Raw genomic sequence first — 26,259 nt, 5'->3', positions numbered from 1 at the left:
CCCGGGTGCTGTCTGCATTGGCCCTGACGAGTGTCTGGAATAGATGTCTGAATGGATGTTTCTGGCCTGGGGCAGTAGAGCTCCCCTTCACCTCTCGCCTCCACCTCTCTCCTCCCCTCCTCACTACTCCACCTGACCCCACCCCCACCTCTCCCCTCCACATTTCTCCTCTTCTCTGTCCTCCCCCTCCACCTCACTTCTCCAGCGTTCCCCTCCCTTTCGTCTTCACCAGCAGTGCTGTGTGGTCTCAGACTGTTGGACTCTGGGACCTGAGGTGATCCTGAACCGACCTTTCCCAGAGGACCATGTCAGTGACCCCAAACCAAACAGGCAAACATCCCTCTGCATACCGACCCACCGCAGTCCATGCTGCTCTGTTGATCTGGGTGGACGATAGCGCCCAGATACAGGATGCCAGGGGTTTTGTGCTCGACTGTGGGCAGTCTGTTCTATCTCGACCAAATCCTTCCTGTTCGTCGGAGGTGTCCGGTCTCAGCTGCGTGTTCAGTGCTCAGGGAGAGAGAGAGCGGTCTTGGATAATTGGTTGTGTAAATAAACGCTGCTTGTTTTTTTCTCCTGGCCATGGGTTAGTATGTGGTTGACATGAGGAGGATCCCACACGTCCGGCCCCCAAGTGTCTGTTTACTTTGGATTTCTATCCAGTGTCCTCCTCCACCACCTCCTCCCCTCCACCTCCTCCCCTTCCCTCAGTAAAACTATGGAGGCAGGGAGTGTAAGTGTGTCTTAGTGTGTGTGGTAAGTGTGTCTTAGTGTGTGTGTATTTGTTCAGAGGGTCAGCCAGCTGGTTTCCCTCTCAGATGCCTTTAAAAAGGCTCTTTGTGAAAAACCAATTTGGAGTGCATATTACACTGTTATGACAAGACCTGACGGCTTCCCAACACCCTGGGGGCTGTTTACCTGTAAATAACTACTTAATACCGGCCAATATTAGGTTGTGCTTGTCTTTGGATGGTCGAAGAGCTGGTGCTTTTCCCTAAACGAACTTAACACTGACCCCAGGTGGAAATGTCCTCTTCCCTCCTCTCCCAGTTCTCCTGCAGGGAACCTGCCTTGTTTGGCACAATGGGGTCTCACCCTGTCCCCCACGTCGTTGTGGGAGTCTAAACCGAGTCCTCAAGACTGCCCTCCATTTATCCGTTCCCTTAAATCCCCTGGTATTCACCATGCTCCTCCTGACGTCAGCTCAACTCAGTAAGAAGACAATTTGGCAGCTTCGGGCTGTAGGCTTACTCATAACTCTGTGTGTTTACAGAGTAAATCCAATATATCTGATGATGGGCTTCATGCCGCGCTCCCCTCGTCACACACCACGGTTCGACCCCGGCCAGGCTTGCCGGGCCTGACTCATAACCGGCCTGGTGTGTTGTCTTGCTGACGCGCTCCCGGTGGTGCTGTGATGGGAGAGACTCTGACAACGCCCTCGGCTGTCCTCTCCAGGGCCAATTAAGCACCCGCTGATCAAAGGGGCCGACCTCGTCGTGAGCAGCTCCACATCAGCAGATGACAGTCCACCCACCTGCCCCAAATTAATCTGAATGGGAAACAAGCTGCGTCACTTGCGTTAATGGAGGATGAGGTTTTTGCGGGAGGAGTTTCCAAAGGACTGCTGCGAAACGCTGCGCTGATAGCAGGTCAAAAGTTGTGGATTTTCACTTGGCTCGGAGTCAATTCAAACTTCCAGGAAGCTGCCTGTCAATTGATGGACTGATGGAATAGATATGAGATCTAGTTTTCTTTCTTTGCTGTTCTTTTGCTTTCACACGCACAAACACACACAAACACACACACACACACACACACACACACACACACAATCACACACACATTAGCGATTAGCTCAACCCTTTGACTAATTAAGCCCAGGATTAAGGCTAATCAGGATGTGTGAAACAGTTCAGTCTCATTAGGGTGGATAGGCGCGAAATGTGCATTACCCCAGCAGTGCTCTGCCGTCCCGCCTTCCCCCTGGCTCAGTCATTAGTGACACACCAGACACACGGTTCAAAGCTTTCTAGGGAACAGTGAACCCTAATAAAATGCTTCACCATCGGTGCTGTTCTCTTCTTAAAGAGATACACTTCATTTACCTAATTTGGGGATCTCTCGTCCTCCGGTGTCTGTAATGCTTGGGGCTGGGCTCCCCTGATAAGTATGCGTAATGAGCCCAGCTGAACGCTCCTATAGTTGTGGTAATTGTCTGTGATTGAACCCCTCCCCTTCCCCCAGCGGTGTACCTGCCCCGTCCCACCCCAGCACCCCTGACCACGCCCCTCCCATCTGAATGAGGAACAGAGGTGGGGGGCGGCGATGACTGGGAGCCGGGACGTCGGTTTGTCTGTATGCCCGCGATCAGCATGTCGATGGGGAAGACTTTCTATTGAATTCAGAGACGGATGGTCTGAAGCCTGGCAGGCAGATACGTGTGGTGGTTTGACCGGATGGTCTGAATCCTGGCAGGCAGATACGTGTGGTGGTTTGACCGGATGGTCTGAATCCTGGCAGGCGGATACATGGGGATGTTTGACCGGATGGTCTGAATTGGGATAGGTGGATACGTTAGACCGTATTCTGCTGCTGCATACATGTTCATTTTCCACTTTAAAACCTTTGCATTTGCCATTTGAAAGAGTCTGTAGTGTCATTACATCGCTCCTTGGAGAGAATGATAAGTGTTGTGTCAGAGGCAGCCTGATTTGCTGTCTTGGTAAACTGGAATGGTAAACATTCCGGAACACTTGGCTCGGCTCCTCCGTTGTGGTTGCTCGGCTTGACGGGCCTGGACGACTCTGCTTCAACCGGACGGCTGGCGTCATTCTCGGCCTGCTCTGGCCCGGCCTCGGCTCCACCACATCAAGTCAAGTCCCATCTAACCAGCTGCCGTCCTCCAGCCACTCTCCACCTAACGGGGCTGATTTGTTGCTCGTCTGAAGGGGCGCGTGAGTCGAGGGGCCTCGCCGGCGGCAGGCTACGTGAGCAGAAGATTATCAGCCCTGAGGGCTAACCTTGTTATCACAGAGAGAGGACTGGCCTATCTTCAGCTTCATTAACCAGAGATTGACCTTGTAATGGAGCCTCGGCCTGCCTGGCTGACCTATCAGGAGTGATCTCTCCCAGCGGAGCAGCACTCAGTATGGACAACGGGGCGGACGGACACCACGTCTGGAGGCTCCTAATGAAGGCCTGGAATGAAGAGGGATTTCGTTAGTGTGGGGGAGAACGTTCCCGTAGGATGTGGGGGTGATTGAGTTATGGTTTGTTTAAGTATGGAATATGTTTGTTTCTTTGGTTTGTGTGTGTGTGTGTGTGTGTGTGTGTGTGAGTGAAAGAGTGTTTGTGTGTGTGTGAGTGCGCACGTGGGTGTGCGGGTTAAAAAGCCTTGAGGTACACACAAGGTTTCAGGTTGAGACTGAGAAATAGTTAGGAACGGGCTTGTCTGTTTGGTTAGTTCAGCCGCGCGCACCTGAATGACTCGGATTAATAAAGACATTATTACAAGTCCTTTGTGCATTCAACCTGATGTGCTCATCACAGATCCTTCAGCCCCGGGTGATCCTGAACCCTATCTCCATCTTCCTGTGTCCCGTGTGCTCTGCACTCTGCCGTAAGTTAACGCCGTTCCTCCTCGGCGGCGACAGAAGCAGCGGAACTCATTGTGTCTCTCCCGGCTTGGGTTACAGTATATCTACAGGCCCTGCAGTCTCTCCTCCCTGAATATACAGCGGAGGAGTTGAGTAAGGACCACAGCATGTGGCCATCTGCCAGCTCCTCCACAGCCCAGACCATCAAACTGCTACTTCTAGCTAAATGTGATGCCTTTGTGACGGTCTGGAATTGAAACCTTACCTCATCGGAGGAAATGTTTCCGGGGGGAAGGGGGGGGGAAGGAGGGGTGAGGAGGTGGTCAGGTAGTGTGTGTGTGTGTGTGTGGGGGGGGGGGATGGTTCACTGCTGCTGTCTCTGACATTTCTTGTCTCTGGTGGTTGTGTGTGGAAATAATGAACTCATGAGATCCAGGCGAAGGGTCTCTGGCCTTGTGGAGGAGCTCTGTGATAAAAGGGAACACCCTACAGTCATTAATCTCACTGGCGTTTGCCCCCATAGAGAGCCACTCTGCTGCCCTCCGCACCAGGCCATTCTCAGCAGCAACACACCTTGGATTCACCTCCGACTGGTCGAACCTGCTGGGTCTTTCACACACAGTATTGGGCTGCGGCTTCCCATCATACCGGTGCCATGATGCGTTGTGCTAAAAGCCCTGGATCCATTCCGCCTTTCACCAATGGGTCCAACCCTTGTCAGTAGAGACCTAATTTTGGGGTTTCAACCACATGTATTTCTCCCTTCGCTTTTTGGCCAAAAAATCAATGGTGGAGTTAACTTCCAACGTGTCACCATGGGGGTGTGGGGGGAGGGGGTGCTGACATTAGCAGAATTCCTGTGGATCTCTAGAACCCTCTGTTGTTCACTACAATGGACTGTGTAATGAGGAGATAGGATGGGGTGGGGAGTGGTGAGGGCCTCTGTACCGTGTGTAATGAGGAGATAGGATGGGGCGGGGAGTGGTGAGGGCCTCTGTACCGTGTGTAATGAGGAGATAGGATGGGGTGGGGAGTGGTGAGGGCCTCTGTACCGTGTGTAATGAGGAGATAGGATGGGGCGGGGAGTGGTGAGGGCCTCTGTACCGTGTGTAATGAGGAGATAGGATGGGGTGGGGAGTGGTGAGGGCCTCTGTACCGTGTGTAATGAGGAGATAGGATGGGGCGGGGAGTGGTGAGGGCTTCTCTACCATGTGTAATGAGGAGATAGGATGGGGCGGGGAGTGGTGAGGGCTTCTGTACCATGTGTAATGAGGAGATAGGATGGGGCGGGGAGTGGTGAGGGCTTCTGTACCATGTGTAATGAGGAGATAGGATGGGGCGGGGAGTGATGAGGGCTTCTGTACCATGTGTAATGAGGAGATAGGATGGGGCGGGGAGTGGTGAGGGCCTCTGTACTGTGTGTAATGAGGAGATAGGATGGGGCGGGGAGTGATGAGGGCCTCTGTACCGTGTGTAATGAGGAGATAGGATGGGGCGGGGAGTGATGAGGGCTTCTGTACCATGTGTAATGAGGAGATAGGATGGGGCGGGGAGTGATGAGGGCCTCTGTACCATGTGTAATGAGGAGATAGGATGGGGCGGGGAGTGATGAGGGCTTCTGTACTGTGTGTAATGAGGAGATAGGATGGGGCCAGGGAGTGGTGAGGGCCTCTGTACCGTGTGTAATGAGGAAATATAATAATTCTGCCTAAAGCAACATCTGATGAAAATGTAATCAGTTGATCAACAAATATTATACAGCATCCGTTATTTTCTTGTAACCTATTAAATTTTACGTGGTGATACGTGCATGGGCAGCCTTCAAGATTGCCTCATGAAGTGATTGGCATTCAGATGCAAACATCAGGGCTGGTTGTGTTCTATGTTATTTGAGAAATCTTCTGGCCACTAGGCCAAAAGAGATAACAACCTAGGCTACAAAATGAATAGAGATAATGTAAACCACCTTATTCCACCTTACCTGAAATACAGAGAACAATCTTTTTTCGCTTGGCTACAGTATGATAATATGTTTGGTATGTCTTCACAAATGAGCTTTTGGCACACGCTCATGGGCTTTACATAAACTCTATTCATTACATTCATCATTGGGCAAGTCAGTTGCAATGCAACGTTTATTTAGACTGGCCTATTTCCTCTTGGCCTAGGCCCTAGAACAGGGATACAGTCATTTTATTGATACATTTACAAAGGCAGCCTAATTCTAATCCAGTCATTTTGACCAATCAGACCAGCTATTTTGCAAAAGATCTGAATACATTTTGAACTCTGCCAGAGTAGCCTATCATTTAGTTAACATTTGTGTGGTATTAGAAATTGTTCAGCTAATGTCTCGCATAGCTTCCCCTGCCATTGCATTTTATTAAATGGATCAATTAAAGGCATATGTTTGCCAGCACGGCAGTGTAATGTAACATGCCAATAACATTGTATTGTGCAATGACAGATACATTCCTGTTGATTGTCTGTAATGACTCCTAGAGACGGCAGTGTGTCCTGGGACTAAGAGGGGTTGTAATGTGCTTCATAAGCTCAGGCCAGTGGCCTGGTCACAGCTTTGGCCTGCAGGGTAGATTAGTTTCATCTCCCAGTGTGGAGCTCCCAGGCCAGCTAATGACTTCACTGTGGCCCATAACAGAAGATAATGTATTTTTAACGACGTCCCAGCCAGGCACATTACTGTGGCTTTATTGATAGAACATAACCCCCCCGCCCAACAAATTTGCCCCCTCATTAATTTCCTGTCCAAATATTTACCTTGTGTTGTAAAGCATGTGCTAAATCCCAACTCCATTTCCCCAAAGATCTCTCCCTTCTGTCTGGCTGTTTCCTGGGACTACCCCCCCCATCTTCTCTGGATCACAATCGTGCCTTGGATTTATGATGTCATTTAATTCCCATTCAGGCCACTCAAACACAGGGCTCCGGCCGGTCATTCTGTTGTTCCATGGCACCTAACTGAAAAGGCCTCTGTAGACCGGCCGTAAAGAAACTAATGTGAGAGTCGTTTCACGTTGTAAGAGGGTATGCTTTCGTGGTTGCGGTGTTAGTGCTCACCGAGTGTGTGTGTGTGTGTGTGTCTGTTTTGGTGGTTCTATAAGTGGGCACTCAGTGCTGTCTTCCCATGTTGTAAATGGCTTTGTGCTCTTCATTGTCTCCATTCCCCTTTGACAGAGAGTTCACAATTAACATCTGAAATAAAGAGACCCCCCCCCCCCCCCCACCCGGTCTGTCTCTCACACACACACCTTTAAACACCAGCCCTCTGCTGATGCAAAAAGGTAGGATCCCTTGGTTTGATGGTGCCAATAAAATGAACCCTGCCATGGAAATGCACTTTCTCCCTAGCATAGCTGGGCAGTTAAAAATCCATATCACGATTTATAATAACCTGATTTATCACCTGATGCATTGATCGATACGTTCATAACTTTCATGTGCATCGCAGTCCATTGTTGTATTGCCCTAGTCCAGTGGTAGCTGTCATTTGTCCCATTAACTATCACCTACAGCGTATTGGTGTTCCCAAATGGCGCAGCGGTAAAGTCACTGGTCGGGAGTACAGCTGTGCCGTTGCGGCCAGAAATTCAAACACTGGTCGTTGCATAGCAATACTGCCTGGGTCCTCTCGTACACCAGTCCAAATGGGCTCAGCGCTGTCGGGGGTCCATGTTGGCTCGGTCTAAACTCTGAGCTCCATCATGCTTCTCGGCTGGTGAATGTGTTCTCTGAGAGTGCAGGTGCTGGTTTGTATACATCGTGGCTGAGCAAGTGTCGTGATAAGAAGCACATGGGCATGGTAAGGAGTGCTTTGGGTTTCTAGCTTCAACTCTCCCATGCCTGTCAGGAGATGCTTGAGGCAACACCATAAGCACAAATTGGACTTCACAAATTAAGTTGGGGTTGGAAAATTACCAACCCCCTCCAGCCCCTACATTAAATATATTTTAACATTTCCCTAGTAGGACCCTAAAGCCTATTTATCATAATCAGTGATTTCATTGAAATATCCATGTGCTGATCATTTTTGGTTTATTTCCTTAGCTCTACTCCCTTTTGAGAAATCTGGAAAGCATTTCAGGCTGAAATGAGGCAGCTAGTCATTAGACACCCTATCACTTTTTCACACATAGTATGTTGCCGTTCTACCTACAATAAATGTTTCTCTGTGTAAAGTGGAGCCAGGGCCGTAGTTCTCCTGGCCATGTGAAGTAGATCCTGGGTCGTGGTTCTCCTGGCCATGTGAAGTGGATCCTGGGTTGTGGTTCTCCTAGCCATGTGAAGTGGATCCTGGGTTGTGGTTCTCCTGGTTGTGTAAAGTTGACTCAGGGCCGTGGTTCTCCTGGTCGTGTAAAGTGGACCCAGGGCCGTGGTTCTCCTGGTCATGTAAAGTTGACCCAGGGCCGTGGTTCTCCTGGCCTTGTAAAGTTGACCCAGGGCCGTTGTTCTCCTGGTTGTGTTAAGTGGACCCAGGGCTGTGGTTCTCCTGGTCGTGTAAAGTGGACCCAGGGCAGTGGTTCTCCTGGTCATGTAAAGTGCACAGTAAGCAGAACCGAAGCCGCAGCATGATTTGTGTTCTGATTTGCCTTTCACTGTGTGTGTGTTTCCTCATGATCAGCTGTGGGCTCTAACATTGAAAAGGACTTTTTATTCTTATATCACATTTCCCAGTGATGTTTATCGAGTGTAATGATCCTGTGTGAGGTGCCACTGCTACTGTGAATTCAGACAGAGAGAGGTTACAGGCACCAGTCACACACGACCACTCACCGACATGCACACATTCCTCTCCCACATACCTGAGGGAATGACAGTGTTCAGCTGTTCGCTTAATTGTAGTTTCTACATTCTGCAAAAATGGCGAGGCATTCGGCATTGTTGTGTATTTCATTAGAAAGAGTCTGAGTTTGCGACTGCCTTTTTGTTTGCGCAGGTCTGAAATGTGGGTCTGTGTGTCTGTCAGGAATACCAGTCGTGAAGGGAAACATTGTGAAGTAGTGGGTGACCTGATGTTGTCTCGGTTGACTTTGAAATGATCGTAGTGAGGACAGAGTCAGTTAGTTTCATTCTGATACGTATGACGGGCTGATTTCACGTGACACTCCTGATGAGATGTGGGTACATGGTCATTGAAGAGGCGGAGCAAAGCAACACATCTGAGGAATGAAAATTTCAACACGTGTGATTACCCAGAAACCTCAGCCTTTTCTCGTCCTTTGATGTTCTGCTGAATCCACATTTGGCGGAACTCATTATAATCCTGGCCAGGGAAAACAGGGAGAGGGGGAAGAGAGTGAAGAAATGTTGGTCTTATTAACTCCACTTCTTCATTCGGGTTCCCCTGAGAGAGTTCAGAGGTAACTCTCCTCCAATTTCCTCCACTTAACATCCGGCATTGAGCAGATCAAGCATCGTCTTTCTCTCGTTGTTCGTGGACTTTCTCTCACAGCCAACCCGATCCTGTCCATCCCCATACCGCCGCCGCAGTATTCCGTGCCAGCACCCCTGGATACCATCCTGTTTTTCCTTGTTAGTCCCCATCCCAGATCCCAGCCAGCTACGTTCCATAAACACTCCCAAAAGGATGATGTCATTAAGTATTGGGTGATGGGAGGGGGGATCTCCCTGGGCCTCAGGGCTGACCAGATACTTTAAACCTTCTCAAGAGATACTCAATTCAAGACCACAGCCTATTCAGTTTGTGTTTTGTGAAATAATTGGTCAAATGTTTTGATAATGTGGGGTTGTGATGGAATCAAGCAGCTTTTTAATGTGTTGTGTATTGCTGAATTGAGCATTTTAGAATGGTACATATGGCATACTTTTAATACTTGGGTTTCAAATGGGCTTCCCTGAATTAATTATAGGTTGTTAAATAGGTTGATTAATAAATAATTAAATAATGAAGTCTGAACTCTGTTAAAGCGCCCATATAGTAGGTTTATGTACTATAAAAAATTATTTTACATCATAAATTATAATTCCTGAAAAGGTATTTCCTCTATCAGCTCTTACGCAGAAAGAGCTGCAGGATAGTTTTAACCATTACAGTGTATTATTTCAACCTCACAATGTGGAAAAACAGGAATATTCTGGTTTTGACAGCACTGGACTCTTATTTGTCTTATTTGTCTTATTTGTTGTTCTAAATCAATATAAGTATTGTATTAGAGACGGTACACCTCCTGCTCCAAACAAGTGGTGTTTTTAAAAGCATAAAGTGGGTAACTAGGTTCCAGCCCACTTCACATCCCTCTCAGACTATTACATGGGCACACAGTAATCCTGATCCCAGCCTGCAGATCGCAACAAAGACACTGACTGACTGTATGGACAAATGGGCTGTTTAACAAGCAGCCTCTTATGTAGCCGCCTTATTTCTGCCCGCTGTTATTAAGCCAGGGTGGTTGTCAGTCCAGCCATAGTGACACATTGTGTTGCAGAAGATATGTGTTGAAACGGGTTTCAGGCAGTTTGGCAGATGTACCTAGTTGCCAGTGTGTGATGTGGATGTGAATCATGAGTGCTGAGTGTCCGTTGGGGTTGTGTATGTCCGCTTTTATGCTAGATAGTGAGGAACCCCTCAAGGTTCTTTGTAATCTTGTTAAAAAGAATTTGTTTCTCTCCCGTTGCTGTCCATGACATTTGGCCAAAGGGATGAGAGGGGAGGATGCGCAGATTTGATTACTCTTCCATTTACCGCAGGTATCATCCCACCGGACACACTCACACACAGGTAATCCCATGTCACCGCAGGCACAGATTTACTTCATCCGCCACCTCCGTCCTGATTTGCCGGGGAATCTCCATGTGACGGGGTGATGTCATCCCGGCGTAACCGATACCGCGGGGTGACATAGGGGCCAAAGCATTCCACGCACGTCAATGTCACCGACCGCAACTCAAGTACCTGGGTGTTAGCGGAACCAGCCGGTAGACAGTTAAGCACATTGTTTAAGGATTGCTTTTAGATGGCCTAGTGGTTGTGTGAAGATGGGCCAGGAACTGTAATCCAACACTATGCCTCTTCACACTGCTGCTTGTGGCTTTATCTCCGGATCTGCTTTCATGGGTGTGTGAGATCACTTGGTCTCTGCGTACCTGTGGGGTTGTTACGTGACGGACGGCAGCCGGGGGGATCCCAGTGTATTGGTTTGAGTCGCGGTTGATATCTTTTTAAGTGGTGCGCGTCCATCACCCCCATCAGGACAGTTGTTTGGTAAACGGAGACATAGAAACGTAAAGGGCCAAACTGAGCAGCGCCGGCGTGGCCGTAAAAACCCGCGCGACTACCTGCGTTCAAAAAACAGTCTTTGTGTGTTTTGGATGAAAGTGATGTCTGTTTTGACACGCTCCCTCCTTCTGCACAGCCACACATCCATCCGTTACCATGCCGCCCTCCCTCGTATCTCTTCTTCACAATGTCCTCCACTCTTCCACGTTTCCCCTCCTCCTGCCTCGTCCTCCACCTTAAAGCCGACTGTCTTCGCCACAGCCTCAGGGATGATTGACAGACATAATAAGGAAGTGTATGTCTGGCCGGGGTGTTACAAAAGACCTTTGGTGTTTGTGTAGGTGGGTGCATGCCGGCGCGTCTGTGTTGGGTGAATGTCTATGCTGTGTGTGCGTGTGTGCGTTTGTTTGTGTGTGTCTGTCGGTGTGTGTTTGTTGTTTCCGTGCCGGCCTGCTGCTGTTTCTTTGCAGATAAAGCTTGGTCTTACTGAGGCCCACCTGTGGCATGGCGATACAACAGCCCAGTAATAGCAGCCAGCCCTGGGAGCGTCTTCACCCCCGCGGGCCCCTGCCCAACCCAATTAACACAAGCAGAACAACACGTGACCAGAATACTGGGGACTGGGGAGACTGGCGGCCTTTCTCTATTCATTACCTAGCTCTGAATATCTCAGCGTAGCGTGTTAATTGTAATTCAGAAAACATACGTATGATTTTGCCCCGCGGCTGGGTTAGTTGTCGGCGGTCCGTCTAACCTTGGCGGGCTTCGTTTGTAGAATGCGGACGCTTTTGAACCTGTCCACTAAGCCCTCTCATTCGGATTTTAATTATGCTGTGCATTATTTTGAGGTACAGCACGCCTCAATTCAATTATTCTTCCTCACAGCGCAGTCTGTCTAGGTTGACTGACCTGGTGGCTTTTAGATGTTTTCCAGGGGGCAGAGTAATGAGCCCTACTGGGAAAGGGCCGGGGCACTTGGCCGTATGTCCAGTCTCGCTTCATGAAGTCTCCACTGATGAAATGGAGAGAGCGGAGGTTATCCTTTTCCCATTGATCAGCCGCTTTTCGCCACTACCTGCAACCTAATGTGCGTGTGTGTGTACGCGTGCGTGCGAGTGTGTGTTTTCAGTGTCAGGCTGACTGGAAGTCAGGTTTATCGATCAGAGGACCCTCTGTCAGTGACATTCCCTGCAGAACAATCTCTCAGCAAAGTCTCTAATTCTGTTGAGCCAGTGGAATTCCATACCACACTGTCGTCATGGCACCCCTGCCGCGCCGTATTCCAGCACTATTTATAGTTGAAACGTATTGCAGTCCTGAGGAACAGTGAGAGCACACACACACCAGCAGGGCATGTGTCAGGTATTTTATGGGGCTGACCTGTGTGGTTTCAGTGGAGTCATCATTCAGGAGGTCAATAGGGCGCCTCCTCCTCCGCGGTGGGGCTGTGGGCTGCGTTTTACAGTACTGCAATACAGCCTCAACTGTCCATTAAACTGTTAGGAAACTAGTTAGGAAATTAGCATTCCAGTCAGTGTACCGCTGTGCATCCAGCAGGCTGTAAAACAGGTAAAATACCACCCATGAATGGCTGCAATTATTGGATAATATAACCCCCCCCCCGGTCTGGTTTTAGTCTATCTGCTTGCATTCTTCTTCCATTACGTACCCCTTTCAGTCCTGAAGAACACTGCACAGAGTACCACACATTACACTCATGGTTAAGCCCTTGAAGCCCTGCTTTAAGTTGGTCCAGTCCAGTAGTCGACGAGCCTACTGCAGAACCTGTGCAAATGTCTTTCGTCAGTCAGAACAGACAAGCAGATGAGTCACATCTGGAGAGAGGGATTATTGGCCCCAGAAGAACTGGTTCGCATGGTGCGTTGAACCATTTCTCTCGAACATGGTGTGCTAATATTTTGCTTCTGAAAAAATGTGGGGAGCGGTAATATTTGACAAAAAGGGGTGCACAATCTTCTGACCAATCACAGTTTGCGAACATACGCGAAAGCAAAGAACGTTTGAAAATAAATCATATGCGCAAACTGCCGAAATTTCCCCTGCCAAAATACAACCCCCCCCAGAAAAAGAACCACATTTATGCAATCCCATGCGTGAATGGTGACCATGCGTACACTTTCAAGTGGAAGTACAGTGGGGAGAACAAGTTTTTGATACACTGCCAATTTTGCAGATTTTCCTACTTACAAAGCATGTAGAAGTCTGTAATTTTTATCATAGGTACACTTCTTTGAGAGATGGAATATAAAACAAAAAAACAGAATATCACATTGTTTGATTATTAAATCATTAACTTGCATTTTATTGCATGACATAAGTATTTGATCACCTACAAATTCCGGCTCTCACAGACCTGTTAGTTTTTCTTTAAGAAGCCCTCCAGTTCTCCACTCATTACCTGTATTAACGGTACCTGTTTGAACTTACCAGTATAAAAGACACATGTCCACACACTCAATCAAACACACTCCAACCTCTCCACAATGGCCAAGACCAGAGAGCTGTGTAAGGACATCAGGGATAAAATTGTAGACCTGCACAAGGCTGGGATGGGCTACAGGACAGTAGGCAAGCAGCTTGGTGAGAAGGCAACAACTGTTGGCGCAATTATTAGAAAATGGAAGAAGTTCAAGATGACGGTCAATCTCCCTCGGTCTGGGGCTTCATGCAATATCTCACCTCGTGGGGCATCAATGATCATGAGGAAGGTGAGGGATCAGTCCAGAACTACACGGCAGGACCTGGTCAATGACCTGAAGAGAGCTGGGACCACAGTCTCAAAGAAAACCATTAGTAACACACTACGCCGTCATGGATTAAAATCCTGCAGCGCACACAAGGTCCCCCTGCTCAAGCCAGCACATGTCCAGGCCCGTCTGATGTTTGCCAATGACCATCTGGATGATCCAGAGGAGTAATGCGAGAAGGTCATGTGATCTGATGAGACTTTTTGGTCTATACTCCGTGTTTGGAGGAAGAAGAAGGATGAGTACAACCCAAAGAACACCATCCCAACCATGAAGCATAGAGGTGGAAACATAATTTTTTGGGGAGGTTTTTCTGCAAAGGGGACAGGATGACTGCACCGTATTGAGGGGAGGATGGATGGGGCCATATATCGCGAGATCTTGGCCAACAACCTCCTTCCCTCAGTAAGAGCATTGAAGATGGGTCGTGGCTGGGTCTTCCAGCATGACAATGACCCGAAACACACAGCCAGGGCAACTAAGGAATGGCTCCGTAAGAAGCATCTCAAGGTCCTGGAGTGGCCTAGCCAGTCTCCAGACCTGAACCCAATAGGAAATATTTGGAGGGAGCTGAAAGTCTGTATTGCCCAGCGACAGCCCCGAAACCTGAAGGATCTGGAGAAGGTCTGTATGGAGGAGTGGGCCAAAGTCCCTGCTGCAGTGTGTGCAAACCTGGTCAAGAACTACAGGAAACATATGATCTCTGTAATTGCAAACAAAAGTTTCTGTACCAAATATTAAGTTCTGCTTTTCTGATGTATCAAATACTTATGTCATGAAATAAAATGCAAATAAATTACTTACAAATCATAGTGTGATTTTCTGGATTTTTGTTTTTCTGGATTCTCAGTTGAATAGTACCTATGATAAAAATGACAGAGTTCTATATGCTTTGTAAGTGGGAAAACCTGCAAAATCGGCAGTGTATCAAATACTGGTTCTCTCACTGTATGAATGAATCTGGACACACATCATTAAGGAGCCTCTGTCATTCCAACATTAAGGAGCCTCTGTCATTCCAACATTAAGGAGCCTCTGTCATTCCAACATTCCGAGCGAAAGGGAGGGAGGGAGGGCACTGTGAGTGACAGTTGAACACATCAGGGGTAGAGAGAAAAGGATTGTGGGATTGTTAATATTGGTATGGATGGAGGTGTCGACCCAGAACTCCAGGGGTTCCCTAATGCCTTCAAGGGAAGGGTCTGCCATATTCACAAGAAGCAAAATAAGCAAGCCAAAAATGTCCTACTTTCCATTAACACTACAGTGTGTGGACATGCATGCACTCAGGCCATAGATATCAGTAAATCTCCATCCAAGCTGTTTACTAGGATCAAAGGTGACACCAGTTCTCCTAGCATTTATCATGCAGACACACACACATAAACGCCCACTTTGCCCACTTTGCCCCTTCCTTCTGGAACCAGTCATGGCACTGGGTAGTCGTGTGTGTGTTTGTGTGTGTGTGCGTGTGTGTGTGGTGATGGATGATACTCAGTAGGGATCTAGGCTGAGGTGGTGTCTGGTGGTTCTGGTGGACTGGAGTCATTTCTCCCACTCCCCTGTCATAAAGAGTCTTCTGAGAGTTTTACACCTACAATCCAGGATGGCTGACTCCCTGTCTCCCTTACTCCCTGCCTGTCTCTCTGTCGGGCTCCATGTCTGTCTGTCTTATTGTCTGCCTGTCTGTCTGGACATCATCTGGACAGCCTAGCTTGAAATCTGCTAACTTCTTCAACTTCTCACTACTTAGCCAGCAGAATGTTAATGTATAATTCCTTAAAGAAATACCCCCTGCTTGCTTCTGAAAATATATAAATAAAATGTAATAATATAGTAGGGAGAATTCAACTCCATTGCAGAACATGGGAACTCTTCAAAGGTTTCTTTAATAAAACATGAATCAGTCTCAGAGAGACACAACCGTTCCCAGTCAGTTGGCAGACCAAAGGGCATTGCTGCATTACTGGGCCCACACCAGATCAAATACTTTGATGCAGACTTTTGACAAATTGGAGTCGATGAACAGCCAGACCTGTCCGAGCTTCACCAGAAAGAATAGCCCTGATCCCATTTAGCTGTGTTAAGATTACATTCCTTTAGCAGGTAGTAGATGTTTTGAAGTCAACCCTTCTCTTTATTCTATTGCTACATTTTAGTATTTTAGGCGACACTCCTATCCAGAGTTATTTAGAGTGGTGACATTTACCTGGTTTTGTGCCCTTAGGAAATGAGAATTAGGGGCCATATAGAAATGCGTTCGCCTTTTGATCATTACAGAAAAGAAAATATAGATTTAGAGAAATACTGGTATCACACTTTCACAGCCTTCAGAGCTATAAACAAAACTTTTTATTTTTTTTCCCAAAGAGGTTTGATGAAGTGTTTAGTGAGAGATGCCAAAATAAGACTGTTTGTCAACTCAGCTTACTGCTGTGTTCTGCCCCCTGGGGATTTGGCCCTTCAACAGTGGAGACATGTTGTGTCTGCTGCCATATGACAATGTGTGTGAATTAGAATGTCAAACCAGATTACAGTGTGTAGAACCGCCGGCGCGGCAATGATAACGCACTGTATCTAATTACAGTTCTGCTGCCGGTGACGTGAACAACTGCCGTGATGAAGGTACCCCTGGATATGAGTATTTTGGCCTCAATATGGTTTCTTGGGCTACTTTTGCATACAGTACATGCATCATTATTAGAGATATGTTCTGTATTGTTACGGAGATTTAGTGTGTGTGTGAGTATGCATGCAAGGAAAATCCCTTTATCGCAGTGGGTACCCTCCTAATGGGTGTTTGCGTAGGATTAATTCAGTAATTTCTAATTCCCCAGACTATGGTTAGCTGTTTATTTGTAATTCATGATTCCTCTGAGGGCTACAGTGATGTGTATGTGTAAGAGGGGAGAGATAGAGCTCTATGGACTGTGGTTAATTCTGATGGAATAAGGGAAATGTTTTGGACTCGATTATTACCAGGAACGACTTCACAAACCGAAAATGTAATCTTGCCTCCTAGGATCTCGCCTGCGCCAGGATGACTCCCCCCCCCGGATCGTGGAGCACCCATCCGACCTCATCGTGTCCAAGGGCGAGCCGGCCACCCTCAACTGCAAGGCGGAGGGTCGCCCCGCCCCCACGGTGGAGTGGTACAAGGACGGGGAGCGCGTGGAGACGGACCGGGACAACCCCCGTTCCCACCGCATGCTGCTGCCCAGCGGCTCGCTCTTCTTCCTGCGCATCGTCCACGGCCGACGCAGCAAGCCGGACGACGGCAGCTACGTGTGTGTGGCCCGCAACTACCTGGGCCAGGCGGTCAGCCACAACGCCTCTCTGGAGGTAGCCAGTAAGTACCACCGACTCCGTCTGTCTGTCTGGGTGCTGGGTTAAGACCTTTAAAGAATGTACATTAAAGACGTACATGACGGGTAGCACCGCTTTATGACGCTAAGGTCAGTGCTGTTAATAATTACCCAGGGCAGTCATTCATTAGATGTGTGGGCTCCGTGTGGTCTCTGAGGTGCCTGTCTGACTGGGTCTGTTGAGGGAGAATATCCAAGGCCAACAACCAACCACCAGACCAAACCAACCAGAGCCTTGAACCAGAATAGATTGTTCAGTCATGGTCTCTGACACGATGGTGATGGCAAGTCTGGCGTCTCTCTCTTCCTCTCTCCCTCTCTCTCTCTGTCTCTCTGTTTCTCTCTCTCTAGCTCAGACTTGATGAGCACCCTGTGTTTTGTGTTTGGGGCCATCTGAGGTGACTACAGCTGTGCCAGACACAAGGAATTGAGCGTGAAATGCCAAGGTTTTTAGAAGGGTGCATCTGACCCTGCACAGGCCTTACCAGCACTTCACTGACAATACTAACATAACGGGACAGCTGGAACTAAATGCAGAGCACGACAGCCCACCAACCTGCCTGCACTATTTACACTATCTAGGCTGTTTATCCTTTTATTACTATTGTTTATTTTCTTCCTTCCTAGCACAGGGTCAAAGAAGGCACTGTTGTGAAGACTTAATACATATCTTCTTTCCATACTAAATGTGAAATATTGGTGTTTTTTTGGCTACACAGTTATTTTGTATCCAGCTTGATGGTCTGTGTTGACTCATTAAAGATGCAGAAGAAGAGGTTTGTGTTTGCTGTCAAGAAAGCAGCAAAACAGCCTTATTAACAACAGATTTTCTATAATTGAAATAACAGCTTCATTTTGGGTAGGGATTTTTTCTCTATTAGACCAGCTTTAGGGACTGTAGTTGTAATCCTTGCTTCAACAAGTGCTGGATGTCTGGTAGGGAGGCAGGGTTAAACACAACTTATCTGGAGCTACAAGCACAGAGGAAACCATATTCCACTACCTCACTACCTGACTCCAACCCATTCCACAACCTCACTACCTAAATCCAACCCACTTCACTACCTGACTCCAGCCCACTCCACTACCTCACTACCTGACTCAAATCCTCTCCACCACCTCACTACCTGACTCCAACCCACTCCACTACCTGACTCTAATCCTCTCCACTACCTCATTAGCCGACTCCAACCAGTCCACTACTTCACTACCTAACTCTAACCCACTCTAGTACCTCACTACCTGACTCTAACCCTTTCCTCTAACTCATTTGCTGACTCCAACCCACTCCACTACCACACTACTCTAATCCTCTCCATTACCTCACTACCTGACTCCAACCCACTCTACTACATCAATACCAGACTTTAATCCTCTCCACTACCTCATTAGCTGACTTCAATCCACACCACTACCTCACTTCTAGACTCTAACCCCTTCACTGCCTCACTACCTAACTCCAACCCACTCCACTAACTCACTACCTGACTCTAAACCTATCCGCTACCTCACAACTGTATTTGACTCTTATCTTCTCCTTTTCAGCTGCAATAACACATTATACAGTCAATGTGTCACAGCAATGTGGTGTTTTCTTTCACAGAATTTGTTTCTCTCTGCTTTTTCAGTTACTTCCATACACAGCCACACATACTTTTCTGGCTACTTTAACTCATTGCTATGACCAAACACCACGACCACAAATGTTTCTTCATCAGTGTCTTGATCTGATTACCTCTCAAATGATTTCTAGAAAGCAAACACATTTTAACTGTTCTGATTTGTCCAAGTAACCAGTGAAATGAGCACAGCCAGATCAGTCATGGGTGAACCATTTAAAAAAATTACTTGTCATTGAACTTTGATACTCTTCTTGTTTAAAAATGTTCTAGTTGTTGAAGACGTGACACTGTGAAAAACAACTTAATTGTCAGTCACGCGTAGCGAGTGATAAAAGCAGCAGATCAAAGTTGTTTGAGTCGTCAAGCAACACACACAAAACCACACTCATTCACACCATTTTTATTCCCCAGCCCTTCTGTTGAGTGGAAGGAATGTGCTCTTCTTCAAAGCTAATTTAGCGCAACCAGAGCTTAATAGAAACATCAGTGAATCCAATTACACATTTACGCATATTACGATATTTGCATGACTGGAGCAGGCATGTCTTGTCTTAAACACTGCCTCTGACCTACTTCTGGCTCGATGTTCCTCCTTATTTCCCCCCTTCCCCCTAACCTCTCCTCTCCTCCCTGGTTCAGCCTCCACCTCTAACCTGACGACTTAAATAGAGCCTGTTTCACTCTCGCCAAACCCCGGGCCAAGATGATTTGTTTACTTGCCAGACTATTTGCCTTTCATTAACTTTATTACAAGGAGCAACCATTCCTTCCCTCAGCCCTGATGTACTCAGCCCTCTGCTTGCTGTGTGGTCCCCTCCCATTCAAGGGAAAAGGTTAGAGATCCCAGGAGAATGTGCCCTTCTAATTATTCCTCCTCCCATCCTTGTCTCTCCCTCTCCTGTGTTCTGCCCAGTTGTGTAGGCCACCCGTCTTCAAATTAGTGGGGATTCTCAGTAGCAGGAGGAGGTAAAAAAAAAATTGCTGCTCCCTCGGCATGCCTCAGCATGTGTCCTGCACCCCTCAGGGCTGAGGCTGTCCCGCCTGTCCCCGAATCTCCTCAATACCCGTTAAGACACTGTCTTCCACTGAGCGGGTCTCACTCAGGGTCCAGGGTTTGACCAATGACCTGAGGAAATGTGGTATCAATTCTCTCAAACGTGTTTGCTTCACATCCCAGCAGTTAAACCTCCAGTGAGGTTGACGGACAGTTAATATATGACCCACCTGCCGTTTACAACAGCTGCGTGCATGTGTGTTTTTGTGTGTCTGTGTGTCTAGTAGTGGACCAGTTTCGAATATGGCTTGCTGTCCCCCTGACAGGTGCCAGTGTTTTGGCTCTGACTTGGCCCAGTGTTATAGGTGAGCCTATGGTGTTTTCAACCCACTGTCCCCACGTGGGGGCTCAGTCAGCCTGCACACCCGGAATACACGCAAACCGTGTGCGTGGGTTGTTTTTCACGGGCTTTGGGAGGGGGGGTGGAATGAGCAGGGGTCATAGGGCCGTGTCAGAGGTAAGAGGTCAGGGACACGGCGACTTATTACGCCGTGCTTGGTGACTCTGGAAGGCGGGGGGGTGGTGGAGGAGGAGACACAGCCACTGTTTCTTGCACCGGGCGGGGAGGGAAGGAACCGTGGTGGCAGAGCAGATGACAGGGATTAACGACAGTGGGCAGCCCTTACACTCCCTCTCGGCCACAGGAACACCATGCCTCCATCTATCATGCCGCTACTTCCTGTCTCAATTCCCGACACTCACTGAGAGCCCAACACCAAGCCTTTCTTTCTCTATCTCCCTGTCTCGACCCGGGGAGTTCATCCTGGGATGTTGCGGTTCAAAGTTGAGTTTGAACAGACGGCCAGCTTGTACTGGCTGAACTGACTTATGTCCAAATGATTCAACTCCAAGGGGTTGTGCTGACACAGAGGTCATCCACGGGTCATTCGCAGGGTGCAGGGGTCAACCATATGTGGTAGAACAGAGCCCCCTCTGTGTGATACTGCTGAGTTGGGGCTGCTGGGTGGAGGTCAGAACACAGGACCTGTAAACGTGAGTCTGTGTGTAAGCTTGGTGTGGTGATATTTATGTGGATGTGTGAATTTCTGTTGTGAAGGATACATTTCGTGTGGTACTGCAGTACCAGTCTCCGGTACATGATGGATAGTAGTCAAGCCCCTGTAGGTGTGGGCAGATTGACCCCTGTCTGTTGTTTATCTTACAAGGTGTGTGTGTTCCCACTCTCTGGGCCAACACTCTGTCACTAAGCCTGGGGTACCTCTGTCAGTCAGTGATGTCTCTCCAAGGGGCAGCTCAGCCACTGAGCAGACAGACAGGATTATGGGTAACTTGGATACAGCGCTGCGGGAGAAGTGAGCCAGCCTAAATTGGTTCTGTCAAAGGTCCCAGAACATTCGTTAGCACATGTTCTCATAACACTGAAACATCCCAGTCCTGCTGATGTTTATTCAGTCTTTATGTGAAACTTGTTTTTCCCAAAACACATTTTCATCTAATCTGTTCCTGGAAACCTAATGGGAATGTTATAGGGATGTTGTTTGGCGGTTCCTTTCAGATGTTGTGCACAAGATGTTTGTGAATTTTAGGAAACCACTCCAGCAATATTTCATTAATAGTTTAAAAAAAATTATTATCACAAATGTTATTTGAATATTGAGGGAATTTTGAATTGAATGGAAGGTAGGTCTAATGGAAAAGCATTCTGTTATCATAAACAATATTTAAATGTTTAAAGATTGTGGGTGGCTGGTGGTTCGTACAGTATAGTAAACGTCTTCCAATAGGCATCCTATTGTTAAATTAAACTGTTATCAGAACCTAATGTGAATGAGAATCCCCACTAATTAGAAAATAAGTGGCCTACACAAATGTACAGAATACAGGAGAGGGAGGTGACAAGTATGGGAGGAGGAATAACTTAATGTCCTGGGAATGTTCCCAATTTACTACGATCAATTAGTAATAAATTAATTTATCCCAATGCACTGGGTAATCATTTGTGAACATTACCAGTTTGCTGGGTAGTTATGTATGAATATTCCCAGTTTGCTGGGTAGTTATGTGTGAATGTTCCCGGTTTGCTGGGTAGTTATGTGTGAATGTTACCGGTTTGCTGGGTAGTTATGTGTGAATGTTACCAGTTTGCTGGGTAGTTATGTGTGAATGTTCCCAGTTTGCTGGGTAGTTATGTGTGAATGTTACCAGTTTGCTGGGTAGTTATGTGTGAATGTTACCAGTTTGCTGGGTAGTTATGTGTGAATGTTCCCAGTTTGCTGGGTAGTTATGTGTGAATGTTACCAGTTTGCTGGGTAGTTATGTGTGAATGTTACCGGTTTGCTGGGTAGTTATGTGTGAATGTTACCAGTTTGCTGGGTAGTTATGTGTGAATGTTACCAGTTTGCTAGGTAGTTATGTGTGAATGTTCCCAGTTTGCTGGGTAGTTATGTGTAGCGGTCAGAAGTTTAAACTAATCCGAGATAAACCTCGCATTGCTTTGGTGCCCCCCCCCCCTTACATTTTCCACTGGCTTAAGTAAGAAAAGCCAAAGTCACTGTCCGCCTGCATCGTTCGCTACTAATCAGATGAGGCAGAGGTTTGATGACATCTTGAATCACAGTAATGTATGAGCTGGTGGTGTGGATGAAAGAGCTCTCTGTAGAGGAACCTTGTGGACCTGACAGTATTACTGCTCACTGCTACTGCTTCTGCTTCATACAGACTCAGACTGAGCCTCACTGAGCCTAACTGTGTCCTCGTCTATCTGCTGGGGTGGGTGAGACTAACAGCCTCGGTAATGTTCTCACAGACTACAGAGAGACATTGGAAAGCCGGAAGCGGGGCGATACATGATCTGTATAAAAGGTGTCAGGAATTCATGACTGAAGACAGACTGTGAGAGAAGAAAAATGAGGGGAGAGCGGGAGAGTGACTGACATACTGAAACAGAAGGAAAAGTCTAGGCTCCGCTCTTTCTCTCTCTCTCTCTCTCCCTCATGGTGAAGAAGGGAGACTTGTTCTTTTGGGGATGGAGAGCTGAAGTGACAGAGCAGAGACAGTGACAGATGTACCGTGTAGCGGAGCCTGAAGCGTGGCCGAGGGCCTGCCGTATCGCCTGGCAAGCAGAAACACACTCACACGGACACGCACACGTACACGCGCACGCTCAGACTAGCGGAGCCACTCTGAAACGAAAGGGACGAGAAAAGGGGGAAAAAGACGTATAACCTGGTTCCCGTCCAATAAATGTCAGGCAGGACACTCAGCATATTTCTCTGCCTTCAGGGAGCCCAGAGGACCCTGGGAAATGAGCATGTGTCCTATTGACCTCGGAGAGTTGATTCAATCATAAAGCTCTTTATTGAGGTGAGGGAAAAGTCACTGACTGTGTATACTTAAGGATATTGGGCAGTTGTGTCCGTTTTAGGGCCACTGTACAAGGTAAAATGAATGGTATTGTGGAGCTGATTGGACAGTGTGCCATTTGAGAGACAGTTAGGCTTGCGGCAGGGTTAACGTTTAACCACAAAGCATCAGGTTGGCCTTTATGGATGAGGTAATGAGTTACTTAGGGCCATAAATACCCACACTACCACAATATTACTCATACACACTCTTAGATTATACACAGATGTGTGTGTTTCTGTGATTGCGTGTGTGTGTCTGTGTGTGTGTGCTTGCTTGCTTGTGAGTGTGTGTGTGTTCTGTTCCGTGTTCCATACTTAGCGGATGGCTCCATGGACACTAGAGGAGGGATCTAATCTGATGAGGTGTAATGAGATCCTTTCAGATGAAACAGAAGAAAGGCTGGGTGGACATTCGTCTACTGGACGGTTTTCCTCTTCGTCCCATTCAGGCCTATCTCCCTCAGCAAAAGCTATGTAACCCAGCACTGCCTGTCGATACACAACACTACATTAAAGGAAGACACACACTGGGCTGGGCTCAGAGAAATGAGTTTCCCTAAAAGACTAAAATCACTGGTGAGAGGAGGGGGAATGGCTATCATCTGAATGAGTAGGGGGGGGGGGGGGGGTTTGAACCCTGCCCCCCCGATGTGGTTCTAAGGACGTGTGTCAGTATCTCAAGCTGCGTGATTGACAGTTTGGAGGCGGGACACCCTTCCACCTCTCTCTTTAGTTGTCCTGTGTACTCCGGTGTGACTTTAATCTGTGAGTGGTTGTTGAGGGGAGGACAGGGGAGGACAGGGGCATTCTCCCTCAGAGGTCAGGTTCCCTGTCTCTGTTTGTCCCTCTCCATTAACTAATGGCTCCCCATTTGTGAGCAGTGATAACCTCCACTGAATCCTGGCAGCGGCCTCAACCGCAGTACAACCAGCGTGTTTATCTCCCTGGTGACATTAGCATGGCATGTACGGTACTGTAATAAAGGAACTTTTGTTCCATAATGGCTTCAGGTCACTCATATTTTTCTCCCTTTCTACTATGTGTTGATGTGAAACGTTATTCCTGTGTGCGTGTGTATGCATGTCTGTCCATGTGTGCGTGTGTGTGTTTGGATGTGAATACACTGCCAACAGGCTGATTGTAAGTGCTCTGCAGTCTCCACTCGCATCTACTGAGGTGGATAAATAATAGTGTTTATTTTCATTATCTTGGGGCAGTTTGCCTGAGGTGTGACCTCCGAGTTTCAAATAGAGTTTCCCACCGCACTCTCTCTCTCTCCCTCTCGTCAGTCTTCGAGTGTTTGGGTCAGAACATACAGTAAACAGGAACAGATGTTTTGTGTGTGTAGAGTCTGTGCAGGACCTGCTGGGTGTGCTGAAACATACAGTCTAAATACATTCCTTCTCCGCCGTCACGTAGGCTCAGCGTTTCCGGAGATCGGGAGGCCGATTGATATCAAAGAGTTAACACTCGGACAGAGTGTGCTTTTGGCCGTCAGCGCAGGGCGATGGGGGGTTTCCAGACCCAGGCCATGTGGCTGTGTGGCCCGGCCGCTGAACGTTCAGAGCTGTTAGCCGCCTCGTGTGTTTGCTGTTCTTCCCCTCGGCCGACGGCTTGTGTTTCTCTGCACGTTTTCATGGCTAGTGTGTGTTGAGATGTGTGAGATGACAGCTGCTAGTTTGGATGACAATGAAAATGTAGGCCGAGTGGATGTTTTAGTAAATGCAGGAAGAGGCGCATCGTTTGTTCATACAGTTGATGTTGCTTTTGAATAATCAGTTGCTTTTTTTGATTTTACCCATAAAACTACAGTACTAAAGGTCGAAGGATTTCCCACCATTAAGAAGTGTTTGGGGCTTCTGTCCTTAACCCCCCCCCCCCCCCGGCCTGATTGGAGGTTTGACACTTTTGCTGTAGATCAATTTTGTTATAATGACCTACTGTATATTATTGTACACATTTATCTACACTTTTGAACTTCACATTTCTCTACTATGTGCAACAGTGAAGTCCCCCACACTCTCCCAGCCTAGTGCATTTATACTGAGGACCTTTCTGGGAGTAACATTTACTTTGAAACTCTTATGGTACCTAATCACCAAACATTAACTTAATCCTAACCTAAACACAAGCCCTATGCCAGTAAAAGCCTTTGTGGAAGTAGAAACCTGACTAAAAGTCACTGTTTCTATGTATTGTCCTTAGTTTACTATACTTGCGAGGACTTTTGGAGGAATTATTGTCCTCACTAGTATTGCTCTACAGGACATTACACAAAAATACACACACACATGTACGCACACACACACACACACACAACCCCCAAAATAATTGAACATTCTCATTGAATATCCATCTTCCTCCTCCCTGTGGCAGTGAATGATCAGCTCTGTGGGTGTTCCACTACATTAGAGATGTAGAACATTCTAGTTTTAATGCATATGGCTGAATTACTTTTTTCCTCTACTCTCTTTTTTTTTGTAACTCTGTTTTGAGGATCATTTGCTGACAAGGAGAGAATGGCAGGCCACGGGGGAATGATGAGGAGAATGGGTGGAGGGGAAACCTCCAGGCTGGGGATCTGTGCTCTTCTCTGCCAATTAAATTGTGTGTGCGGTTATCACATGTGCAAAGCTTCCAAACCACCGAATGTATCATGCCTGAAGATTTCTGTCAAAGTGTGTTTTCTTCAGAATTTTGGAGATACTGTCACATTCAGTAGCCCATTTCAAACATCTTGGGAGAAATCTTGCATCAATATGACTTGGCATGATTTGACCTCAGCTCCTCTCAGCTGATGAGGATAGCAGGATGGGATTGGCTAAACAGGTTGGCTCTGCCGTGCTCTGTTCTTCTAGGGCCCCCTGAGCAGATGTATGCCGGCTAAACCACTATCCCTTATGCATGTTCTCCTTTTGTCCACAAACCCCAGAAGGCTTCTCTTGCTACACATCTAATAAGGAAATGGAAGACAAATTCCCTTACTGAGTTTGTGGCCCCCCAATCCATCACAGAGGCTAATGTATTCAGCTCTAATTGTTATCTGTGGGACACTCTTAATCCTGGACCCGCTGCTTCTGTCACCAAACCTTATTTATGCCAGACACATTTGTCTTCTCCTCTTTGTTGTTGCCAAATTACCCACTGGTGTCACCTTTTTCCTCTACTCTCTCCTCCTTAATTCCTCCAAAAAGGGTGCTTGCAGAACTATTGTCTCCTAGAGGCAAGCTC

The 26,259-nt window shown here is 47.5% G+C and overlaps 1 protein-coding gene across 4 annotated transcripts in view; it reads left to right on the top strand.

Moving 5' to 3' along the window:
• LOC105010783 (roundabout homolog 1-like) overlaps nt 1-26,259 on the top strand; it is a 160,575-nt gene that overhangs the window by 50,683 nt on the left and 83,633 nt on the right. For all 4 annotated transcript variants that reach the window (XM_010870380.5, XM_020048566.3, XM_020048565.3 and 1 more), the window contains one exon: nt 16,645-16,971. In XM_010870380.5, coding sequence (XP_010868682.1) covers nt 16,645-16,971 — 327 coding nt within the window. The remainder of the gene's footprint in view (nt 1-16,644; nt 16,972-26,259) is intronic.

The sequence above is a fragment of the Esox lucius genome, chromosome 7, assembly GCF_011004845.1.
Source record: "Esox lucius isolate fEsoLuc1 chromosome 7, fEsoLuc1.pri, whole genome shotgun sequence".
Taxonomy (NCBI): Eukaryota; Metazoa; Chordata; class Actinopteri; order Esociformes; family Esocidae; genus Esox; species Esox lucius.
Note: the sequence above shows the minus strand (reverse complement) of the source record. Positions and strands in the feature narration are given on the sequence as shown.